Raw genomic sequence first — 24,676 nt, 5'->3', positions numbered from 1 at the left:
GCATTTACACCGATCAGGTATAATATTATGACTTCCTAAAATTGTGTTGGTCCCCCTTTTACTGCCAAAACAGCCCTGACCCGTCAAGGCATGGACTCCTGAAGGTGTGCTGTGGTATCTGGTACCAAGATGTTGGCAGCAGATCCTTTAAGACCTGTAAGTTGCATTAGTTGCAGTAAGTTGTAAGTGCATTAATGAGCCTTGGCCACCCATGACCGGTCGCTGGTTTACAACTGTTCCTTCCTTGGCCCACTTTTGATAGATACTGACCACTGCAGGCCGGGAACACCCCACAAGAGCTGCAGTTTTGGAGATGCTCTGACCCAGTCGTCAAGCCGTCACAATTTGGCCCTTGTCAAACTTGCTTAAATCCTTACACTTGCCCATTTTTCCTGCTACTAGCACATCAACTTTGAAGACAAAATGTTCACTTGCTGCTTAATATTGCACTCACTAATAGGTGCAGTGATGAAGAGATACTTTTGCTACAGGTTTTCCTGTCGCTCAAACAGTAGAGCGTGGCATTAGCAACGCCAAGGTCATGGGTTCGATTCCCAGGGAAGGCAAGAACTGACAAAAATTTAAAATGTGTACCTTAAAATGCAATGTAAGTCACTTTGGATAAAAGCATCTGCCAAATGCATAAATGTAAAGATAATCATTGTTATTCACTTCACCGGTCATGATGTTATGCCTGATCGGTGTATATGGATGCATTTTTCTGACTGTCAATCTAAGTTTTCCCTCATCTTTCCTTTATGATTATTTAATTTATTGCTTTTCTTCTAATTTGTCATTCTTCATCTTTCACTGTCAGTGTCTCAGATGGAGAACAGCAAACACATCCTGACAGTCACTTTGTAGTCTCTCGCTTTCACACACACAAACGCACGTCTGGTTTACTATCTTTGTGAGGACTCAATAGACATAATGGTTTTTATACTGTACAAACTGTATATTACACTACACCCCGTACACTAAACCTACCCATCACACACATCTTTTTTTTGTTCTGTTGCATTTTTACATTTACATTTTTTTTTTTTAATGTATAAGGTTGTTTCTTCATTAGGACCTCAATTTAAGTCCCTATGGTGACATTGGTCCTTATGAGCCTCATGTGTGCATTCAGGTTGAAGTCTCCAATGGGATAGAAAAACATGAACACATACACATCGATATGGAGTCTGTACGGACTCTCTCTTTTGCGTAAACTGGTCGTGTGTGTGTGTGTGTGATACAACATCTGGAATTTAAAATCAAATTTAAATTTATATATGAACAGAACATTTTTAGAACATTTATTTTTTTCAGTTGTGTCAGTATATTTCTCAAATCATCCATAACATTTGCAAAATAGTGAGTTTATTTCTCGAAACAATTCGTACAAACAGCACCACACAGTGGACTACTTGCAAGAGCCTGTAACGCGCTCAAAATCCTCAACTAAGCTCTCAAAAGCAAGTAATTATATAAATGAAAAGATCAGTCATCATAATTACAAGTCATTGTGTCATTGTATACAAAGAAGATAGTCAAACTGCTTAGCCATGTTCTAAATATAACAGTGTAGTCAGTAATACAGTATTTTCAGATGTAAAACTATAGCTTCTTTTTTTTGATAACAATAATTGAAAATGCAAATGAAATTTGTTATTAAAATAAAAGAGGACAAATACTAAGACATTCTCATATTCATTCTACTGTAACTCAACTTGTCACTACATTTATGTTGATAATCCAATTGTAAAAAATAACAGTTATTAAATATCATGTTAATAAAGGTACATACACATACATTTGTGTGTGTGTGTTTATGGCGAGTGAGAGGAGGACTGTGACTGTGGTCTATACTATTGACTTGCTGTGTTTGATGCATATGATTTTTTAATAATGGGGTTTTATTGAACAGTAAATGATTTGTGGATACCACAATATTCATTAAGGTCTGATTGGAACAGGAGGTGCACGTCATAAATACAAAATAATACATGCTGTTAGACAGGGTGAGCGGCTTCTGAGAATTAGTCATAAATGGAAACTGGGAGAATCATGATGCGTTTGGCAGAGATGCATGTTTACCACAAGCTCCCAGTGGATCCTCGGATAGAAATCCCTTCTCTTGCTCGTCGGCTGATTTACAGCCTGTGAATCGAGTCAAAGAGCCTGAAATGTACCTAAATATATCCATGTAAGAGTAGAAATGTGATTTTCATATTTTGCACTACAATAATGGAGAACTATCTATCTATCTATCTATCTATCCATCCATCCATCCATCCATCCATCCATCCATCCATCCATCCATCCATCCATCCATCCATCCATCCATCCATCCATCCATCCATCCATCCATCCATCCATCCATCCATCCATCCATCTTTGTTTCTATTTTCCATTTATCCATACATCTAACCATACATCCATACATCATACTAATATCAATCAATTCATCTACCCATCACTCATACTTAATATCATCCATCCATCCATCCATCCATCCATCCATCCATCCATCCATCCACATTTGTTTCTATCTTCCATCCACCCATCCACCCACCCATCCATCCATCCATCCATCCATCATATCTATCCATCTTTGTTTCTATTTTCCATTTATCCATACATCTAACCATACATTATACTAACATCAATCAATTCATCTACCCATCACTCATACTTAATATCATCCATCCATCCATCCATCCACATTTGTTTCTATCTTCCATCCACCCATCCATCCATCCATCCACATTTGATTCCAATGGAATGATGCAAAATTTGTTGGAATGATGCAAAATCATTCCATCCATCCATCCATCCAGCATTTTCTGCAGTGTTTATAGGTGACAGCATGAAATGAGTTTTGACAACCCAATATCATATTAAAACATTACCATTTTATGAGGTGGTGATTTAGTATGAATTTGTTTGAGGTGAAGAAAGTAAGCATGAAGGTCCTCCCTTTACCCCAGCCCTAAACACACCTGCCAGTGGAGTGTAAGCAGATCCAAAACTGTTAGGGGTTAACAATACTAAAACTTCATACGAGTTAGCCACCAATTTACCAAAACATAAAACAGACACCATGTTTTGGGTTTACTGTAGCATGACCGACACACGGCTGAGTCATTTATCTGTTCCCGATCCGCAGCTGTGTGCAGCGCTTGACTCATTCTATTTAATTAAAAGAACTATGCTTGATTTGATGTTTTCAACACATCTTCTATAAAGCCATTTACTGACTTTTTTCACAATGCTATGCTCACTGTCACCAAGTTTCTAAGAATTTCTTTGTCTCCTTCCATCTCCACCTCCTGATGTTCACAAAAGACAGTCGCTGTCGGCGTATGGCCTTGGTTTCCATGGACACTGATACTTGTTCTAAGGACTGACTTGTTTAGTTGACTGTAGTGTTGTATAGGCGCGCTTTGAAGCAGAAATCTGCCGAGCATTGAGTGCTGCACACCATATGAGGATTCAAGCCCCGGATGTTTAAAGAGTATTAAATAGTCTGACGTCAAATGAGCAAGGTCACAGAGAGACGGGATTTATACAAATGCGTACAATAAATTTAAAATATGCATCCCACTTTTGAGCTTGCACAATTCTGACACACTTATTCATTACATTTACATTTATATAGCGCTTTTCTCTGCACTCAAAGCTTACATCGAAGGGGGAAATCTCCTCAACCACCGCTAATGTGCAGCTTCCACCTGGATGATGCGACGGCAGCCATAGTGCGCCAGAATAATATCAGTATATATGAGGATGATTATGAGGCCATGATGATGGAAATTTGGTCTGGATGTCAGGGTTAAACTTCTGTTTTTCAAAGGACATCCTGGGATTTTTAATGACCACAGAGTCAGGACCTCGGTTTAACGTCTCGTCCGTTGGATCACTTTTTTAAAAAGGGAGCTTTACTTGTAGTTGTATTGGGAAATGTATTTTACATTCTTTAGTTTAATTAGACTTGGATTGAAGTAAATCTAGATTGACTTTTGCGACCCATTTTCCTTTTGTAATGTAACAGCATTTTTCATTGTGCATCTAGATCTTGGAATGTGTGTCCATGAAGTAAATCGAGTCAATTTTTATTTCATGTTTACTTGCTTTGGAATATGGCATATCAAATACATTTTTTAATAGAAAAGTTTACATGAACAATATAATAATAATCATAAGGACCATTCCAGCATATTATCATAATTTGTATTATTTGATATTATTAGGCAAAAGGGTACAGTAGATATGGATTTCAGAGTGATTCTCTCTAGGGTAAATTATCTGATGCTGACATCTACTGGCGAATAACAAGAGATCCACCTAAATGTACTCAAATTAAATTACTTGTGTATAAAAGTATAGACAAATCAGTAACACCTTATTTTACAGTGCCATTGTTCGATATAGTATAGTAATAGTTATACATGTAGTTATAGTTTAGTAACAGTGTAGTTATACTATAATAATAACTAAATTATGCATATTACAGGCAACTGACACTAAACCAAACGTAACCATAAGTAGATGTAGTTACTTAATAATATTCAGTACTTAAATGTATAATTAGTTTAACAAAGACATTTAAATAAAGTGTAACTGACAAATCTGTAAAAAAAAAAAAAAAAATCATAAATATGAACCATTCATTTTCTGAAAAATAATGGCACATTAATAATACTCAAAAATCCCCTCATAATTCACAAAACTTTATTCCATATAACATAGTTTCAAGGCCAAATTACAAATAAATAATGGAGATGTTGGCTGTGACCTGCTTGTCGTAAGACAGTAACCACCCACACAGAGGAGAAAAGGTCCCAAACCCGGTCAGTAACAAAGACTAAACAAATTGAAAGGAGTTTATAACCGTCTAAATTCAATTTCTGATCTAAACGTCATATTTACGGAGCGAGCAACAGAAGGAGAGAGAATGAATCCACCTAACATCCTTTTTGTTTGTCTAAAATGCTCAGTAGGTCTGTGTGCAGACATTAAGCATCATTCTGGATCAATTACGTCAAGAACGTAAGCTAGAATGCGGTTAAAGAGACATGTTGACGGCATCAGCGTCTAACAGGCTGAACTGTGAGTCATTCGGGTTAGTTGTTGCTAAGGACACGACTGACAGGCAAACACACCAATTGGATTACGTTCCCTGCTCTCTAGACTAACAGCTGATTGGCCAGCTGCTTGTGGCTGGAACCAATGATATTGCAGAATGTAAATGAAGCACAATCAAGGTGAGCAGAATAGCAGCTCTAAGAGGGGATGAGTCACTCCCTGAATTTGAAGACAAAAATAAATAAAAAAACTATAAATTCCTATAAACCACTTTTAATTTCCACTGTGTAAAAAAAGGCAATCAACATCTTCCATCGAGCTCAGGAAAGGCAGACGTGTCTAGTTCAGGAACACCATTTGCCTTCAGTTCCTTTTAGGACAAACAGAAATAATAACAATAATATAACAAAGAGCATCATTTTGTGACTGTAAAGCTGGAGTGTTTCTACAACCAAAGATGAAATCAAAACTGCATCTAAAGGAATCCAGAAAACATATCGTAAAAAAAACGAAACAATGTTAAACTATGACTTGAAAATGTTAAGTGCTGAAAAGCAACAAAAACATAAATAATGAATAAATGTACAGATTTAGAAACATTTGCCCCATATTCGCAAATGCCACATTTGTCAATGTCCGAGATACAATATGTTCGAAGCTTGTTTGGTTTACATCTCCTGAATCATGCAAAGTCAAATGCGCATCATAATGCATCCGTTGTCCAATCATGTTAGTGATCTGCACAGTCTGTAGCAGAATCGAAGAGGCTGGAGACATTCATGCTCTTGGGGACGGACTGTGCGTATCATTTGTCTATTGCACATTCAAATTCATACGTCTCCTTTTTGCTGAAGTCACTAATCATTTCATACGATGACAATATCGCAATATAATAAAAAAATGGCTATTTACGAAAACAAAAAGGGCACCCAAACTACTCCACCGCAACACTTGGCTTCCTTGCAAAACATCCATGCAACACAATGGCTGACATCATACTGTACATGACATTTTAAAAAGGAATAAGGTCAAAGGCTTTACAAATTCAGACAAAAAAAAAAATGAGTTCAAAAGAATATACGCTGAAAGTATGGAGTTATACATTTTGTGAGCAAACCCTGTAGACATGAGTAAAGGAACGTGGGAGAGCAGTGGGAGGAGTAAATTGTTCAGATGCAGATCAGATATTAAATGCAAGGCATACACTTGGGTGGACGCCAACTCACTGACATAGAAACACAACATTTAGGTTATGTATGCGAGTGAAATTGGATTAATGTTCAGCTTCTGTAAAGTATAAGAGCACATCTCTGGCTTAAGACTGCTCTCCATTAAAGCTCTGCATTTTGTGTAGAATTAGAGTTGCTTTTTTCACATTAGAACAGCTATCTGGTCTAATACTAGTCTCTCCTGGTCTGGATTGTTTGGATTTCCTGCAGTTCTTTCTAGGTACACAGTCCTCAGTGTGCGCTAGCACTTGAACTACATTAATTTAATGCAGGGTGACGACAACAGCCTTTGGATACAGGTAAACAACAGAAGTAGAGTAACAAAATGTCAAGTACACACGCCAAGATTCCATACACTGTAACAGATACATTTAGAGAAACATTCCATACATATCCAAATCTCACACGGCTCACAAAGCTGTTTCATTCCAATTAATCAGTCCTTGAAAAAAACAAATGGGTCAAAGCTAACAAAGAAATAAGCAACAAAAATACCACCAAATTGTAAAACGTTTCCCTGCATAGACTCGAGATGAGAATTCAGTGTGAGCGCTTTGCAGGTGGAATCATCAAGCGCATCTGCCTACAGATTAATGTGAGGGTGGGGTGTCTACCAAAGAGAGCCAATGAGAGAAAAGGAACAGAAATGGGTGGGGTCCAAAAGTCTCACAGTCTGTAGGTTGTATTGTGCCTTTTCCAGGAGTCACTCTCGTGAATCATCTGAGAAAAGTGCGTCATTTGGTACCTGCCTCAGCAGGTGGCGTTCACTTTTCGCTCTGTTCCCTCTCATCGAACCATAACCAAAATTCAAGTGTGTCCCTGTTTTGATCGCAGAACATCACAGGAAGCAGGAAGGCAGAGGATTGTGGGTTTTTTTTGTTTTGTATATAGGCATTGTGGCATGGTGTGTCCTAAACCCCTTCCCCCACATCACACCACCGACTGACCCCAGGTTTCATTCACTTGCCGCCGTACATCCTCTCAATATCGTCCTGATAGTGCGTTTTTAGTTCCTTGCGTTTGAGTTTGAAGGCGTCGGTAACCAGGCCAGTCTCTGGCGTCCAGGGTTCGGCACTCAGACGGATTTTCTTTGGGATCTCAAAGCGCTCAAGCTTATCTGTGAATCAGAACAAAGAGATTATATATCAAATTCAAAGACTTAAAAACATAAAACATAGTAATAAACAGCAAGATGACAACAAAATACTGTGGATAGTCTTTGTCAAAAGTGGAGTGACATTTATTAAGTTAATTGTTTTTATTGGAAATTCCTCCAGTCTTCAGAAATCATTGTAAAATGCGGATTCGGTGCTCAAGAAACATTCCTTATATCAGTAGCCGTGTTTTCATTACAGATTTGTGGAAAACTTTTGAGATATTTTCTAAATGTCAATAAAAAAAATGATTGTGCCTTTCTAATAACGATGTTAAGTGACTAAAACATTTTTTTCCTCTCGCGAAAATTATGCCATGCATGTTGGCATGTTAATGTACATCCCAGTCACTGCACTAGCCATTATTTTTAATTGAAGGAGATGTAAACATGTTATCGAAGTATTAATGACAAGGAAAGCACGTTATACTTGGGAGCGGCCAAAGATAGGTGTTTGTGGATGTCTCTCCCTCATACCTAGTTTTTTTCACAATTTACTCATTTCCATTGGCCGCATTTTCATTTTACAATTAAAGTTTTGCACTATTTGAAGATTTGAAAACATCTGCTTATTTTTGAGGAAACTAAAAACTAAACCTGTGTGGTATTATAAATGTCTTTACTGTCATTTTAGATCAATTTAATGTATCCTTGCTGAATAAAAGTATTTATTCCTTTTTAAACCAGAATCTATACATTTTATCTTCACAATTGTCATTTTGCCCCATTTATTGACAGACCTGATATAGCCGCATCTGTGATGATACGTAGAACTTCTTTCTCCATCTCTGGATGGTTGCAGATCTCTTCCCATGATCCTCTAATGCCCCTCTGCGCAGCAAGGGTGGTTAACTGCTTCTGATTGGGCACCACAAACCCAATCACATAAGACTCATCACTGTGTAAAGAGAGGGAAAGATTTATACATCTCATCTAAAACACCACACAACATTTATGAAGCATGTGTGAGTGCAGAATTTTCACAGTGTATATGTGCACGTTTGCACTCACCTGTTGGCATAAGCACAGATGTTGTCAATGAATGAGCAGTTTTTGAGCACAGCCTCCACTTTTCCCAAAGACACATATTCACCAGCTTGCAACTTCACCAGGTCCTTCTTACGATCTACACACACACATGCCAAAACCATTTAGAGACTTGGTTCCTAAACTTTTTTGAGTGGCGTACCCCCTGAGGCATTTACAATCCTTCAGCATACCCCCTCTATTCCATTTAGACTGCAGTCACACCTTCCTTTTAAGGGACAATATTTGCCCCCTTAAATAGATTTTCCAATGCATTTTCAGTGCATCACATTTAAAATAAAAAAATGCTCAATAGAGAAATATGCAATGATGGTAAAAACAGAAGTAATACTTTCAAATATTGAACCGCCATTAACTCAGTATCATAATGAGTGAGTAATTCGTTCATTAATTCAGTAATAAATCAAGTGGCTGTATTTATGAATAGGCCTTTGAATCATTGACTCTCACAAGTCAATGTTGAACTATTGTATAAAATTTGGATATTTGAAGAAAATTTTTTTTTTTGGTGCATTTTCTTGCTTGCATAAACTCTACAAAACCATACCCTGTGTGAGTAGTGCCAAAAACCCACTTTAACAAAGGTTCATCGTTCAGAATGGCAGTAATGTAGCATGATTTGCTAAGGCAAGACAATCGTATGCATGCTGCTTGTGTGGATTCAGGTTAAGATGAGGTAATTTTATTGGATGTCATGCATGTTCAACATTTTGCCTGCTAGAATTACATGCTCAGTGGGGGTAGAATTAAATGAAAGTCAGTAACAGTTTATTTTCGTACCACCCCCTCTGTCACCTCACGTACTCCAGTTTGGGAACCACTGATTTAGAGAAACAGAAATTGCACTGAGATTTTAAAAGCACGGTTTCACAGACAAGGCTTAACCCTAGTTAAGCCAAGACTAAAATGCATGTTTGTGTTGTTTTAACTCAAAGCAATTTGCACGGGCATAAATAGGAACGTTTATAAAAGCTACTTAAATGTCCTCATTGAACTAAGGCCTAATCCTGGCTCAATATAAGCCTTGTCTGTGAAACCGGGCCTATGTCTGAAAGAAGGTTTGTGTGTATGTGCGTCTCTCCACACCGATAATCTTGAGGCAGCCGTCAGGGTGAAACTCTCCAATGTCTCCAGTGCAGAACCAACGCTGGCCATTCGCATCCACAAAGAAGTCCTCTCGGTTCTTCTGATCGTTTTTATAGTAACCCATGGTGACGTTGGGACCACCAACAACAATCTCTCCTCGTGGGTTTGGTTTATCCGTGCTGAAATAACCACCTATACACAGAAAGAAAAAGACATTGAAAAGGGTCAACATTTAAAAAGATTTCAAATCTCAGTATTTTAATTGTTAAAAAGCAGAACTTGCCTTCCTCCCAGTCCTTCAACATAATCTCGGAGCACACCAGAGGAGCTCCAACACGTCCGGTGCTGTAATCAGCAACTAAACAAACACACAAACACACATCCATTTACTCAGATTTGATTCAATGTAAACTGCATTGAAGGTTTGCTATCATATTTTTATAAAAGCAATAGGTTCCTGTAATCTAACAAATAGTTCCATTAACCCAGTAGATTAACCCAGGTTTTTATTGATTTAAAAGTATTAAATCTCACACTTTTTGAACTATAAATTCCTATGACCTTTTTCCTAGTCATTTGTGATTGCTGGATAATGATTTTTAATTCCAAAGAGACTGCAGTCAAAGAGCAATTATTTCTAGACAATTAAATATTTTAGAGCTAAACATAACACAAAAGCAGGGGTTATTCTTTAAAGAAAATTCAAGGAATAAAATTGAAGGGAATCATCAATGTGTTCTCTAAATGTAACTGTCTAGGAAAAAAAATGAATTTTCCACTACTTTTAAATTCATTTTTACTAAAAGTTTAATACCTCTGCTCTTAACCACTATAAATTGGGGAACAATCTTCTGATTACACAGCAAAAAATATATTTTTTAAATCTCATAGCGCGAAAATGAACCTCATTGGTTCTTGAGGAAGCTCAAATGTGCTGCGTAACATGAGAATGAACCTCATTGGTTTTTGGAGAAGCTCAAATGTGCTGTGTAACAAGAATGAACCTCATTGGTTCTTCAAAACACAGTTAACAATTATTAATTTATGAAACATTTGTTATAAATTATTTATCCATGCACATTGTATTTTTTTAAAAATCATGTGCCATCATAATATTTAACCAAATTAACTACCCTTCTTTTTGCAACAAAAATTTGTTGCAATATTGTCCTGTTTAACACAGTGAAGCTGCTTTGAAACAATCATCATTGTAAAAGCGCTATATAAAGTTCATTGACACATGATGACGTGTTTACTGCTGCGAGGGCGGGACAACCTGTGACTCACATGAAATCAACCTATAGCAAACCATAACCATCCAATAAAATCTTTTTTGAATCAACTCAAGCTTTTATTTTTTATATCATTAATACTAGAACCTCCTACATCCTTGATTTGAAGTACTGACACACCTTCTAGAGCTCACACTATTGGCTTTACTGCACCTTACTGGTCCAGTCTCTAATTTTATTAGCATACTATGAGTTCTGTGAGGCCTGAGTTTAGTCCCAGTACTCCAGTCCGGAGTCCTAGCTTCACTACTTAGTGAATCCCATGCTTACACTCGCTGATGGTCCCGGCTCCGCAGGTCTCAGTGAGGCCATAACCCTGTCCCACAGGACAGCAGAAACAGATGTTCATAAAACGCTGAGTAGCTGCGGATAAAGGAGCTCCGCCAGACAACAGCACACGCATCTTACCGCCAAGCAACGATCGAACCTTCTTGAACACAAGCCTGCAGAACACAAAAACAAGATGCAATTGGACATTAAAAAAATAACAGGAGAAAAGTAACTGCATCTGAACAAACCCAGCAGTGTTGGAAGAAATCACATTATTATTATATTATACCTGTCACAGAGAGGTGTGTTGTATCCTTTAGAGATCTGCTCCATCTTGTAGTTGTACGCCAGAACAAAGAGAGTTTTCTGCACACTGCTCATCTCGTCAACTTTAGTCATCACATTCTTGTAGATCCGGTCCATAATCTCCTACACAGACAAAATGAGAGAAACAATTCATCTATTAAAACTCATATTTGATCATTAAAATTACATATTTAAACCTTTTCCCCGGTGAAAATAATTTCTTCATGCCTTAAAATAGCTTTAATAACACTACAACCTTGCTTCATTTAGTGTATGTGGAGCCATGAATATGCAGATTAGACCCCGCCTCCACACCGGCTCAGAATACCTGCTCAACTCGGTCAACTTTACTATAGTAAACTCATATATGATTTAGAAGAAGGGAAAACTGAATAATACAAGTCAATGTATCAGAATGGTAATGTGTTTTATGCATCACTCTTTATATTGGACACATAACAGGAACTAATATGATTAGCTATAATAACGTGTTGCTAATATTACACAAAACATGTTCTTGTTTGCCATATCAGAGTCAGACTGCTGCCTTCTAGAAATCAGCATCCTTAGAAACGCTTTGAACATCAAAACGGCAGTGGAGAAAGGCATATAGTTTATCATAACATTTCTATATACATATACATAATTCACCTGCTTTTTGGCTAAATGTACCTGATTTTTCAGATCAGCAGAAAAATATCCCTAACGATGGCCAATGTCAAGCCTCATTTTGAGACTGTCTATGGTAAACTGCAGTTTTAAGGACAAAAAAACTCAGCAATGGTGTTGATTGATGAATTTGCAATTTTTTTGTCTTAGAGCATATTAAAAACACCACATAGTCATATAAACAACTTTAAAAACACGATTTTCACCACAGGGGGACTTTAATGACAATTAGGTTTCTACTCCAATTCGTATTTGAAATATAAACATTTAAATGGTGGCTTTCATAATTTGTTTTCATGATAGATTTATTCAAATATACATTAAATATCGAAGAACAGGTTGAAGGGATAATTCAATATGGAAGCTATATTTTACTTTATACGTTGTTAAACGTATTTTTCTTACAAAAACCCATTGATTTGCTTCAGAAGGCCTTTAGTAACCCTCCAGAGCTTTGTGGATTACTTTTATAATGGACGGATGCACTTTTTGGGCTTCAAATTTTGGGCTGCCATTCACTGCCATTATAATTATTGGAAGAGCCAGCTTAATACAACGCTGACTGTATTCGTCTGAAAGAAGGTCATATACACCTAGGATTACTTGATGGCGAGTAAACCATGGGCTAATTTTCATTTTTTGGCAAACTATCCCTTTAAGTAAAAATATATTGAATATTGAATATAATGTATAATATATAGCAAAATGCTCTTCACTAGAGTTGATATTTCTAGATAACTATCAAGCTATGGTCATTGAATGGCTTTTCTGAAGTAAATGTAATATTACATGACAACGATTACAAACTGTTTTATTGACATTTACTTCCTAAAGAGAGTAGCCTAGAAATCTAGACGCACCCTAGCAGCAGCAAATTTAATCTGCCCGCGAGTGTCGTCTAGCAACTCTCAATACCCTTCTGAGCTGTATTCCTCTCACTTTGGACGGGCCAATCACATCGTGTATAGAGTCGGCGGGCGGGGCCATAATGACGACGGCCGAGTTGCGTTTGCGTGCTTCTAGTAAACACAGAAACTGGCGAACGGCGGCGGTCTTTCGAATCAGCTTTGACCGCGATTCTGGAAGACTTGGAGTTAAGCTTTTCTCTGAGAAAAGAACAAAGAACTGCACTGAAGTCATTCTTAAAAAGGGAAGATGTGTTCGGAGTTTAGCCGACCGGATACGGCGAATGTTTAAATGTTCAACAAGCTCTGTTTCACCTTCGTTGCTCTGGTTGGTTGTAGCGCTATCCTATCCCGTGCAGAGGGAGTTTGAAAGACAACCGTTTATCCCGCCCCTCGGATTGAGCCCTGTCAATGGTGAGTTTCCAGACCAAACATCTTGATGTGGGTCTGGCTTGTCAGGCTATAAAGAGAGCTCGGAGAGGCCAGATCATCAAAAATACCTTAATTTGTGTTCTTAAGGGTTTTGAATGGCATAAGGGTGAGTAATTAATGAGAGCATTTCCATTTTTGGGTGAACTAACCCTTTAAGAATCGATTGAAATGAAAAATATCAATATATCAACCCTGCCCTAATTATGACCACTGTGTGCGTTTATATGAATGTGAGTTCTTACAGGTACAGCTGCCATCAGTGTTGGTCTGAGCATACTGGTGTCTCCTTTACTGCCCTTTTTAATTTTAGATGACTGTGGGAGAAAGGACAAAACAAGTGAAGATTTTTCAAACTAGATGCTACATTTTTAGTTTTTGCATTATTATTATCATCATTATTGTGTAACAGTTACGGTGCAAATGCAATCAAAAGTATTCTAAGATTGTAAAAATGCTTGACAATGTGATGATGACACAATAGCATGACTAAAGTTTTTTGTGTATGTGTGCGTTTGTACCTGGTCAGCAAGAGTCTGAGGTGACGAATATCCAATCCGGCAGCCATGTGACACACACACCAGTTCAGCACTGAGCTCCAGGACATGAGCAAGTGGCAGGTAGCCAATGTAGGTGTCATTCTCACTGTCACAATAAAAAAAGACACGTTGTTAACAGAAAATCCTATACCACCAATATCTAAACAAGCTACTACATTTCAGACAATTTGGCAGGCCAGTTTTCAGTCACGCAGATACAGAAAACATCAAAATTGCTTGAATAGTTTAAGTACAGCTTCAAAAGTGTCTCTTCTAGTGTCACATTAAAAAAATTAAATAAACTGTCCAGTAATACATTAAAGCATCAATAAATACAATTTTTAATAAAGAATAAATAAAGATTTTATATATTTCGATTTAAAATATCGCTCAAAAGTTTGGGGTCGGTAAGATGTGTTAATATTTTTGGTCTCTAGTCTCTTATTTTAATTAATTTATTCCTGTAATGACAAAGCTAAATTTTCAGCATCATTACTCAGTCTTCAGGGTAACATAATCCTTCAGAAATCATTCTAATATGATTTTTTTTATAAAAAATTAATTTATGCAGCTTAACATTTTTTGTGGATTTTTTTAAGACTAGAAAGTAAAAAAAGCATTATATATGTATTTACTGTCACTTTTGATCAATTTAATGGATCATTTTTAATAAAAGTATTAATTTCTGTAAAAAAACAAACATCTTACTGACCCCAAACATTAGTGAACGGTAGTGTACAGTAACCATACGGTCAGGATTATGGTTAAATTACCTTAAAATGAAAACACAATTTATAAAGCACTGCTAGTACCGCCAACATCATGGATTTGCTTGCCAGGTAACATTTTTTTAATCATCAGTGTCTTTAATCATGGGATCACTGTGATCAGCTTTCTTTCTTTTCTTTAACACCCTAATTAAAACGACATTAATATATGACCTCATTTATTATACAGACAAAATGAAGCACTGCCAATGAATAAAGCAATGAAGGTTAGCTTTTAAACAGCTAAATATCAACGGACAGACAGAATCACGCTTGATAGAGGAGTCAGAGAAACATACTCCAGGTTGGGAATGCGTTCAGCCATGCCCGTGATGCCAGCGATGATGTTGCTATGGGAGATCATGACTCCTTTAGGAATGCCTGTAGAGCCGCTGGTGTACATGATCACTGCGATATCAGACGGGACAGGCTGCCTGCGGGACACCATTACTGCACACAGAAAGACACTTCATTAGTGGCACTCATGTTATAGTGCCATTTCAGACAAAAGTGCTCTAAAATAACTACTTTGAAGGAGAAAAAGCTAAGTTTACTTTAAATGTGAAGCTGGTGACCAGGCCACTTTGCTGCAAAGATTTCTTGCACATTATCTGAATCAAAACAGATGTCATAAATCTGCTTATGGTAATGTAAATTAAACCTCTGGCATCAGTTAATGCACTCTAGTTTAATAAACAAAAAGCTGTGAAGCCCTTCATCTCTGTTGAGTTACTAAAAACATTTAAAACCTTTTTGTTTAAAACCACAAGTTGTATGTATTTTGTATATACATTGAAATATATATATATGTATACACACAGACACACACACACACACACACACGAAAGCGTCAAAATTTGCTCTGGCCACCCTTCCAACGACGCTATAGAAAGATTTGTGGACGCGCTGGCGCTCTGACGTAGATCGAATGCTTGTGTTTTTTTAAACTGTATTTAAAGGGGCCAAAAAGAAACAAGCATGTTGATTGGCAGACTGACCACAAGCTAGAACGCTTGTATTTTGGCAGGAATGCAATTCATTCTTACTTTCACATTTAAACGATTTCACAAGTGTGAAAGTAAGAATGTATTGCATTCCCGCCGAAATACAAGCGTTCTAGCGCCTATAAAATTGTGTTGAGTGCCTTCTTAACAAATTACACTTCTCTATTTTGCTTGAGAACTAATGTGGTCAGAACCAAAGTTTACAGGCCTGCGTTCTCTGGATTTCTCTCAAGCGGAGCACTTCTACATTCAAATTAGTCAAATTAGTCATAGCTCATTACCATAAAGTTGAGCTGATTACAACTCTCCTCTACGCCCAAATTGCCCATGCTGCGCCGCTCTCGTACAGTAACACTCCAGTGAAATGTCTAAACCTCAGAGAAAACCTGCTCTAATAAGGATAACATCTCTCTCTTATCTCCATAGGGGTTTTCTAAACAGTTGCTCTTATCTGACACAAAGGCTGAGCGTGTGGGCTCTTAACACCAGTCCACATGCCCTCAAGTCTTCTTTTCATCTGACAGGAAGATCCCACTGTCTTTCTTCAGGAAACAAAATCTATGTTTACAGCTCTTTTGGTCCTTAGTCTGTTTATTGTGTCAGTACACTTCAAAAATTGACAGAAAAGTAGTGTTTTTATCACCAGCAAGGCTTCAGTGAATTTCTCTCATGCTTAATCTGTTTTTGGAAACCCAAGGCTATTTTTAGACTGTGCAGTATATACTATATACTTAAAGAAGTATGTGAACCAACATGTGCCATGCAAATAACAGTATGCCATATGCATATAAACTAGTGTTTGAACGATAGAGATTTTGTGTTGGCCTATGATGTATCTTGAGCAGGATGAGAGAGCAGGGTGGATGATATATAATATAGACCTACATAATATTAAAGATGGTAAATAACACCTGCATAATTTCTGCAATAAAATGTATATTGATTGTACAGATATTTACTAAAATAATATGAAATGAATCAATTAAACTTAAAACAAATCCCTTTAAAAAAAAAAAAAGATTTATACTTTAAATATGGCCTATAATCCTATAGTATTTTTCAAATATAAAAAAAAGTTGCCAAGTAAACACTTTAACCTACAGTACATTCAGGACTCTGGTGGTCTGAGAATCATTTTCTCAAAGACCAGGTAATGCTAATTTTGAATACACTACACAGTGAATATGAAATGCAGTAAACTGTATATAGTTCAGCATGGTTTAAAAATCAGGGATTAATATTTGCTTGTTCATTTGTGTCCAGTGCCAACTATCGGCCAATAATACCGGCCTTGGCCATCATCCACTAATGGAAACATTTCAAACAACGTTGTCTGCGACTGCTACTTTAGGCACGTACCATTTTCAGTTTTGGCCCCCAGTTCTTGCACTGCCCCCATGTTGTGGACCATGATACCTCTGGGGAGATCAGGCCAACTGCTGGTCTTTATATCAACCAATATAATGTGCTTCAATCTGGGGACATCCATCAGAATGGCCTGAGAGAGTGAGATAATCATTCAGAGCAATAAGTGTCAGCAACTTTGATAATTCATAAGCCCACTGGTGTGCCGTCTGTCTCGTTCTCACCTTGAGGCGGCTCTGCAGCAGGTCTTTACTTGTGATGATGTGTGTGACCTCAGTCTCATTTAGACCATGAGCTATAGCTGCTCCTCCCAATGTAGAGTATAGAGTCACCACTGAGACGAAGAGAAAAGAAAATCATTTAGATAATGAATTAGTGCTTTTAGACAGATAGTTCACCCACAAATGAGAATTCTGTCATAAATTACTCTCCCTCATGTCGTTCCAAAACCGTAAGACCTTCCTTCATCTTCAGAAACACAAATGAAGATCTGTTTGATGAAATCTGACAGCTTTGTGTCCAACCATTGACAGCTACTCGACTACCACTATGACGCTTCAAAAAGTTCATAAAGAGATTGTAAAACGAATCCATAAGAATTGAGCAGTTTAGTCAAAATTTTCTGAAGAGACTCGATTGCTTTATATAACAAACAGATTGAATTTAGGCTTTTATTGACATAAACATTCATCAACTCGCACATCAGTTGAAGCGTCAAAGTAGTAGGTGCCTGGTGAGTAATTCATGACAGAATATTAATTTTATATTAATTAGCTTCCTAAAGTATACTCTCAAATTTTTACAATTGGCACTTGGGGAATGTTCATTTTGGATTCAAATCTGTTGTTCAAATCAAATTATCTTTTATCCATTTATATAGTTTTAAATCTATTCAATCCATTTATATCATGAAGTTATGTTTACCACAGGTTTTATTTTACTCATAAATTGAAAAACCCCATAGGAAAATTTCAAGGGAGCCAATGGCGAATTATTCTTCCAGATTCTCACAACATCCCTGCCCACTCTATTAAGCTCCTATATTTCTGCAATGTTTTGAATGAAACCTGAAACGTGCAAATTTCTCTTCTGTAACAGCCAAGACAAGGGTTGTGGGTAATATTAATCTAAAAAAACATGAACAGATGGACATTTTGAAAGTCCATCCAAACATCATAGTGCATCTATAATCTTGCATACTTTTAGTATGTATAGCATTGTGTAGCATGTGAATTAGAATGAAACCAAATCTGATTAATGAGAATCAGATTTGCTGCAGAATGCACGTGGGTGTGCTTGAATAGTGAATAAAATCCGTTTTCAGTATGGTGTGCTTTTGCATCTAGTACTACAGCAGTGCGGCTATTTTTGACCTGATATTTTGTCCTGGTCAGCACAATACTGCAGATATTGGAGATTGGACTGTGTGTGCGTGATTCGAATGCTCACAGGGGAAGTTGTACATGAAGCATGCCTGCGCTGCTATGATCCATTCAGCACGAGTCTCGCAGAAAATGGCGATGTTACAAAGAGGCTTCTGACCCAGAGCGGCCAGCCCGCTACCAAACCTCTGAGACAGATGGAAAGTTTCTTCATACGACAACCAGTTATAATCACCCAAAATCACCTAGAGAAAAGCAGAGATGAGTTAGAGATACACTGTATTGAAATTCTTAGTGGCGTTCACAGCAGCATGTGACTTCTTTTCAATTTCATATAAACAAATGTTCTGGACAACAACAGGCCAGAGATAAACTCTGTTTACAGAGAGAGAGACAGACACTGAATGTCTTCCTGTAGAGCTCAAGAGATTCGTCAGCGAGTTCTTAACCTTGGACTCAATCTCGATCTACTTTAATATTGTGTAAGTATATGTTTAGAAGAGTGTTTAAACCATTTCTCTTGAAAAGAGCTATGTTCACACTGACAGCCTAAACATCGTCCAAAAGTTTGGGGTCAGTGAGATACTTTACATAACTTTTTACTACTTTTATTCAGTGAACTAATGTTAACAAAGATAAATAAATACTGTAACAAATTTGATAGCTAATTGTTAGTTCATGTTAGTTGATACATTAACAACTAGTGTTAACAAATGAGACCTTATTGTAGAGTTCAGAATCCTGAAAAAAACAATCGATCATGCATTTCACAAACATGTTAAGCATGAACCATATATATAGTATGAACCACATAGCAACACCCTAGCAACCCCCCTAAATACTGTCTGTCTGTCTGTCTGTCTGTCTGTCTGTCTGTCTATCTATCGATCTAACAAACAATTTCAAACTTCAAGCGTTTAATACTATTTCAAAGTTTCTGGCTTTCTCCAGCCAACATAAATTTTAACAATATTACTCAATTTTTTATTTAAATGTAGCCTTGGAGAGAGACGATAAGAAACTTTTTTAAAAACTTGAAACTCAAATCTTTTTGCTGTTTGGACAAAAAGTAGATTTCTTTCAGTTTAAATAGTGTGATCAAAACTCAAGTGCATTTAGTACTTAGATATTTTTATACTTAGAAATACAAAAATGTATTTTCTGAGGTGCCTCAACAGTTCAATATCACAATGAGATGTCATAACATACATGTGCACAAGCAACATTTTTTCCATCCTCTATCAAAACTTCCAGCTTTCTATTTTACATGCAAGCAAAAGCACAATGACAAGGTAGGAACCAATGAGAATTTACTGCAATTTGAATATTTACGGTGTGAACAAAAGGCACTTTTCCACTGTCAGGCCAAACCGTTTTCTTTGCTTAACAGTTTCATTCCGTGCCGATATGAATATGTAGGGCCCTATGAAATAGTTTTATTTTTTCCCAAATTAAATAAAAAATTTTTTTCTAATTCCATTAGAATTTTTGGTAATCAAAAAGCATGTCTAATAATGAAATCGAATAACTTAACAACAATTTATTAAAAGTTTAACAAAAATGACATTTAGGCCCCAATGAAATACGTTTTTTCCCCATCCAATTCCCATTTTTATTCTTACCAAATCCTGGTTTTCTTTTTTCTGCATTCCATTTTATTAATTTAATTTAATTGTAATGATTAAAAATCATGTTTAATTAATACAATTCTTTTTTTTTAAAGGATTTTTTTTCTGTGTTATGTATTTTCTGGTGATCAAATAAAGACATAAAACATACATTGTTATTAATCTTTTAATCATATTAAATTGAACTTTTTTTGTAAAACAATGTGCTGTATAATAAGCTTTACTGTTAAAATTAAATGAATTTTTTTAAAACTGCTTTAAGTTTTGATAATTTATTATTATTATTATTATTATTAGTGTTAGAATTATTATAAAATTGAGACGTATCTAAATTCTACTGTGCAACAGTAACATATTTCTGTCAAGTTCTGTCCATTTAATTTTGACGGGTTGCTGAAGACCATCACCTTTGTCTCGTTTGATATGACGATAGTTTTTTCTCAAATGAAACCGTAAAATGCTGATGAAGTGACTCTCAGAGCGGCTCTGAAATTCATGCATTCATGTCCTCATAATAGTGAGGCAGCAGAGGATAAAAACATGCGCTTCTGTGCGTGTGTGTGTTTAGGGGGGGGGAAATGAAACCACGTGTCTGCACCATTCATCCACGCAGAGCATGCAGGATTTGTATAAATAGCCTTTTTAGCGGTTTAATATTCAAAGTGTCAAATCACGATTTGATTTAACTACTGACCTGCCTTTATTTATTTATCAAAAAGTTTGACAAATTGCGTAAAAATTCTGCGCTATACAGTAAATTCCATTTTTATGACTGGATTTTGCAATTCTGTCCCCGCTTTCTGCATCACGGAAATCACAGGGCCTTAAATATTGTTTTGGATATTGTTTCCACAGTGGAGCTGATAACGGAGCTCTTTGGAATGTAATACAAATGTATCAGGTTGTTGCTTTGATAATCCAGGAGTTTACACATGTTTTGAGATGTGACTTATGGAGGATGATCTGATATTTCTTATAATTTTATTATTAATTTGTATTTATGTCACTCAAATAGTATGCTTAGCCAGCTGCAGAGAAACTGGTAGCCAGTTAACAGACAAGTCACCAATCCTGAGTAGCGGAATGGTTTGTAATCGTGCTGAACCGGGCTCAAGTGGAAATACAACTAAAACGGTTCTTAGAGCCGCTCTGCCCGATGGTGGAAATGTGACTGAAGTTCCAAAGCCATAGAGAGTGTGTGGCCAACACGGGGGCATGTGTGTCTTACCTTCTTAAAGAGTTTGCCGTTAGGCTGTAGCTCATCCTCCTCGCTCAGCAGCTCTCTTGTGCCGAGGCAGTCTCTTTCAGGAAAGTGTACTACAGCATATTCAAATACTTTATCCAAAGTATCCACACCCTCGTGCAACAGGGACGCCAACCTCTGCTGGCTGTTCACGGCCCTGTAGGGCCCTGCTGGATTCCCGCTTACCTGATGAGACAGGAAATTAGATTGAAATCATGGGGAATATGTAGGACAAGCACAGGGTGTCAAATGTGGCAGGGAACATTATTGTAAGCTGGACAAAAAAAATCAAAAACCACTTGTGTCATAAATCATCACATTTTAGTTTCTCTAAAATATTACTTTTTTCTTTTTCTTTTTTTAAAACTAGCAATTTAATAAAGTGACGTTATTCAGTAATGAAAGTGACTCAAATCCCTCCATTAATCTAAGATGAAATGTGATAATCTCTATTTATAACAGGTACACTACTGTTTACAAGTTTGGGGACAGTACGATTTTTTTAAATAAAACTAATATTTTTATTCCACAAGAATGCATTAAATTGATCAAAAGATTGACATTTAGAATATTAGAAAATAACTCTATTTCAAATAAATGCAGTTCTTTTGAACGCTCTATTAATCAAATAATCCTGAGGAGAAAAATATCACAGTTCCCACAAAAGTTAATCATTTATAAAAAAAGAAGAGATATTTCTTTAGAAGCAAATTAGCATATTGGAATTAATTCTGAAGAACCGCTGGAGTAATTCAGCTTTGCCATCACGCAACATTTTATTTATTTTAAAGCGTAAAATAATACTTTACAATATTACCGCTTTACTGATTTTTTGATTAAATAAATGCAGCCTCGGTGAGCAGAAGAGACTACAAATCTAACCGACCCCAAACTTTTGAACAGTTGCGAACATCATGCCCAGGGTTTGAATAAATCTGATGTTTTGGGCCTGTTCATCCTATGCTCTACTTACTGTACGCGCTTTGACCCTTTTAGCACGGGCCTGGTTCCCACTGGCTCCGGACAGCAAGTACCACGGCAGGAACGTGATGACAGAATAAACCCAGACGACCGATCGAAAGACCTGCAGCAGGAGAGGAGACATGTCCTCCTTCAACTTCATCCTGAGGAACAGGAAATCAGATGACGAGAACACACAAAAAAAGAGAAGTTAATGATTACTGCCTTTGAACCACACTCGCTTTATCTTTAATGGGTTAGTTCACCCAAAAATGAAATTGACGTCATTAATGACTCACCCTAATGTCGTTCCACACCCGTAAGACCTCCGTTCATCTTCAGAACACAGTTTAAGATATTTTAGATTTAGTCCGACAGCGTAAGTGTATGCACACTATGCTGTCCATGTCCAGGAAGGGAATAAAAACATCATCAAAGTAGTCCATATGTGACATCAGTTGGTTAATTAGAATCTCTTGAAGCATCGAAAATACATTTTGGTCCAAAAATAACAAAAACTACGACTTCATTTAGCATTGTCTTCTCTTCCGGGTTTGTTGACTGATTGATTCATGATTTAGATCGCGTGTCAAACTGCTGAAATCACGTGACATTGGCGATCTGAATCATGAATCAATACGCTGATTTATGACCGTTTGAATCTTTGTTTGAGGTTTGAAAACCAACCCGGAAGAGAAGACAATGCTGAATGAGGACCAAATTGTATTTTCGATGATTCAAGAGATTCTAATTAACTAAATGATGTCACATATGGACTATACACTTAGATATGCTATTTGACTAAATATAAAATATCTTAAACTGTGTCCTGAAGATGAACGGAGGTCTTACTGGTGTGGAATGACATTAGGGAGTCACTAATGACATCAATTTAATCTTTGGGTGCACTAACCCTTTAATGTTTGTCTTCCACTCACTTTGCGTTGTTCTTTATTTTCCTCCAAGTACTTGTTAGTATTTCTCTTTTTCTGAAGGTCTTGCTGACTTTTCCTGGTTCTTCTTGAAGTGCTTTATGGTATAGATAGTACTTCTTGACCTTTCTACTGCCTTAATTCAAACCTGCTGGCTGAGAGGGCAATTTCCTGTTCCATTTCCTTTTCCCACTCCAGCTTCCTGCTATGACGGGCTCTCCCTACGGGGAAACACAAGCAAAATGTGGTCAATATGCTAAAAAAAATTGTTCAATCATAGATCTGTTTGAGACGCATCTATGGCCCTGTTAACACCTGGTATTAACAGACCAAAAGAGCACGAGGGAGACATTCCCATTTACAACTGGTTTTATCCCTCTTCTTTTGTCTACTTTCAACCATTTCTGTCCTGATTTCTTCGAGGGGAAGGTCTATGGGTGGGTACATTTGTTTTTTCCCCCTCAGGTCTTTAGATCTAATGGACAAAATAAGATTACGCAATTTACAGGGAGTGCAGAATTATTAGGCAAGTTGTATTTTTGAGGATTAATTTTATTATTGAACAACAACCATGTTCTCAATGAACACAAAAAACTCATTAATATCAAAGCTGAATATTTTTGGAAGTTTTAGTTTTTAGTTTTAGCTATTTTAGGGGGATATCTGTGTGTGCAGGTGACTATTACTGTGCATAATTATTAGGTAACTTAACAAAAAACTAATTTATACCCATTTCAATTATTTATTTTTACCAGTGAAACCAATATAACATCTCAACATTAACAAATATACATTTCTGACATTCAAAAACCAAACAAAAACAAATCAGTGACCAATATAGCCACCTTTCTTTGCAAGGACACCCAAAAGCCTGCCATCCATGGATTCTGTCAGTGTTTTGATCTGTTCACCATCAACATTGCGTGCAGCAGCAACCACAGCCTCCCAGACACTGTTCAGAGAGGTGTACTGTTTTCCCTCCTTGTAAATCGCACATTTGATGATGGACCACAGGTTCTCAATGGGGTTCAGATCAGGTGAACAAGGAGGCCATATCATTAGATTTTCTTATTTTATACCCTTTCTTGCCAGCCACGCTGTGGAGTACTTGGACGCGTGTGATGGAGCATTGTCCTGCATGAAAATCATGTTTTTCTTGAAGGATGCAGACTTCTTCCTGTACCACTGCTTGAAGAAGGTGTCTTCCAGAAACTGGCAGTAGGACTGGGAGTTGAGCTTGACTCCATCCTCAACCCGAAAAGGCCCCACAAGCTCATCTTTGATGATACCAGTCCAAACCAGTACTCCACCTCCACCTTGCTGGCGTCCGAGTCGGACTGGAGCTCTCTGCTCTTTACCAATCCAGCCACGGGCCCATCCATCTGGCCCATCAAGAC

At 37.1% G+C, this 24,676-nt stretch overlaps 1 protein-coding gene across 1 annotated transcript in view; it reads right to left on the bottom strand.

Annotated features, from left to right (window-relative positions):
- Positions 1-4,702: 4,702 nt before the first annotated feature.
- Positions 4,703-24,676, bottom strand: part of acsl3b (acyl-CoA synthetase long chain family member 3b) — a 33,394-nt gene continuing 13,420 nt past the window's right edge. The window contains exons 2-17 of the mRNA XM_067452667.1: positions 23,286-23,500; positions 22,361-22,511; positions 21,373-21,573; positions 18,584-18,761; positions 17,359-17,468; positions 17,129-17,267; positions 15,065-15,215; positions 13,981-14,104; positions 13,705-13,776; positions 11,440-11,579; positions 11,151-11,323; positions 9,872-9,946; positions 9,589-9,780; positions 8,467-8,581; positions 8,196-8,353; positions 4,703-7,419 (exon numbers count right to left, since the gene is read on the bottom strand). Coding sequence (XP_067308768.1) covers positions 7,262-7,419; positions 8,196-8,353; positions 8,467-8,581; positions 9,589-9,780; positions 9,872-9,946; positions 11,151-11,323; positions 11,440-11,579; positions 13,705-13,776; positions 13,981-14,104; positions 15,065-15,215; positions 17,129-17,267; positions 17,359-17,468; positions 18,584-18,761; positions 21,373-21,573; positions 22,361-22,510 — 2,136 coding nt within the window. The 5' untranslated portion in view covers position 22,511; positions 23,286-23,500 and the 3' untranslated portion in view covers positions 4,703-7,261. The remainder of the gene's footprint in view (positions 7,420-8,195; positions 8,354-8,466; positions 8,582-9,588; positions 9,781-9,871; positions 9,947-11,150; positions 11,324-11,439; positions 11,580-13,704; positions 13,777-13,980; positions 14,105-15,064; positions 15,216-17,128; positions 17,268-17,358; positions 17,469-18,583; positions 18,762-21,372; positions 21,574-22,360; positions 22,512-23,285; positions 23,501-24,676) is intronic.

Source organism: Pseudorasbora parva, chromosome 9, assembly GCF_024679245.1.
Source record: "Pseudorasbora parva isolate DD20220531a chromosome 9, ASM2467924v1, whole genome shotgun sequence".
NCBI classification, from domain to species: Eukaryota; Metazoa; Chordata; class Actinopteri; order Cypriniformes; family Gobionidae; genus Pseudorasbora; species Pseudorasbora parva.
The sequence above is the reverse complement of the archived record's forward strand: the minus strand, read 5'-3'. Positions and strand labels throughout refer to the sequence as shown.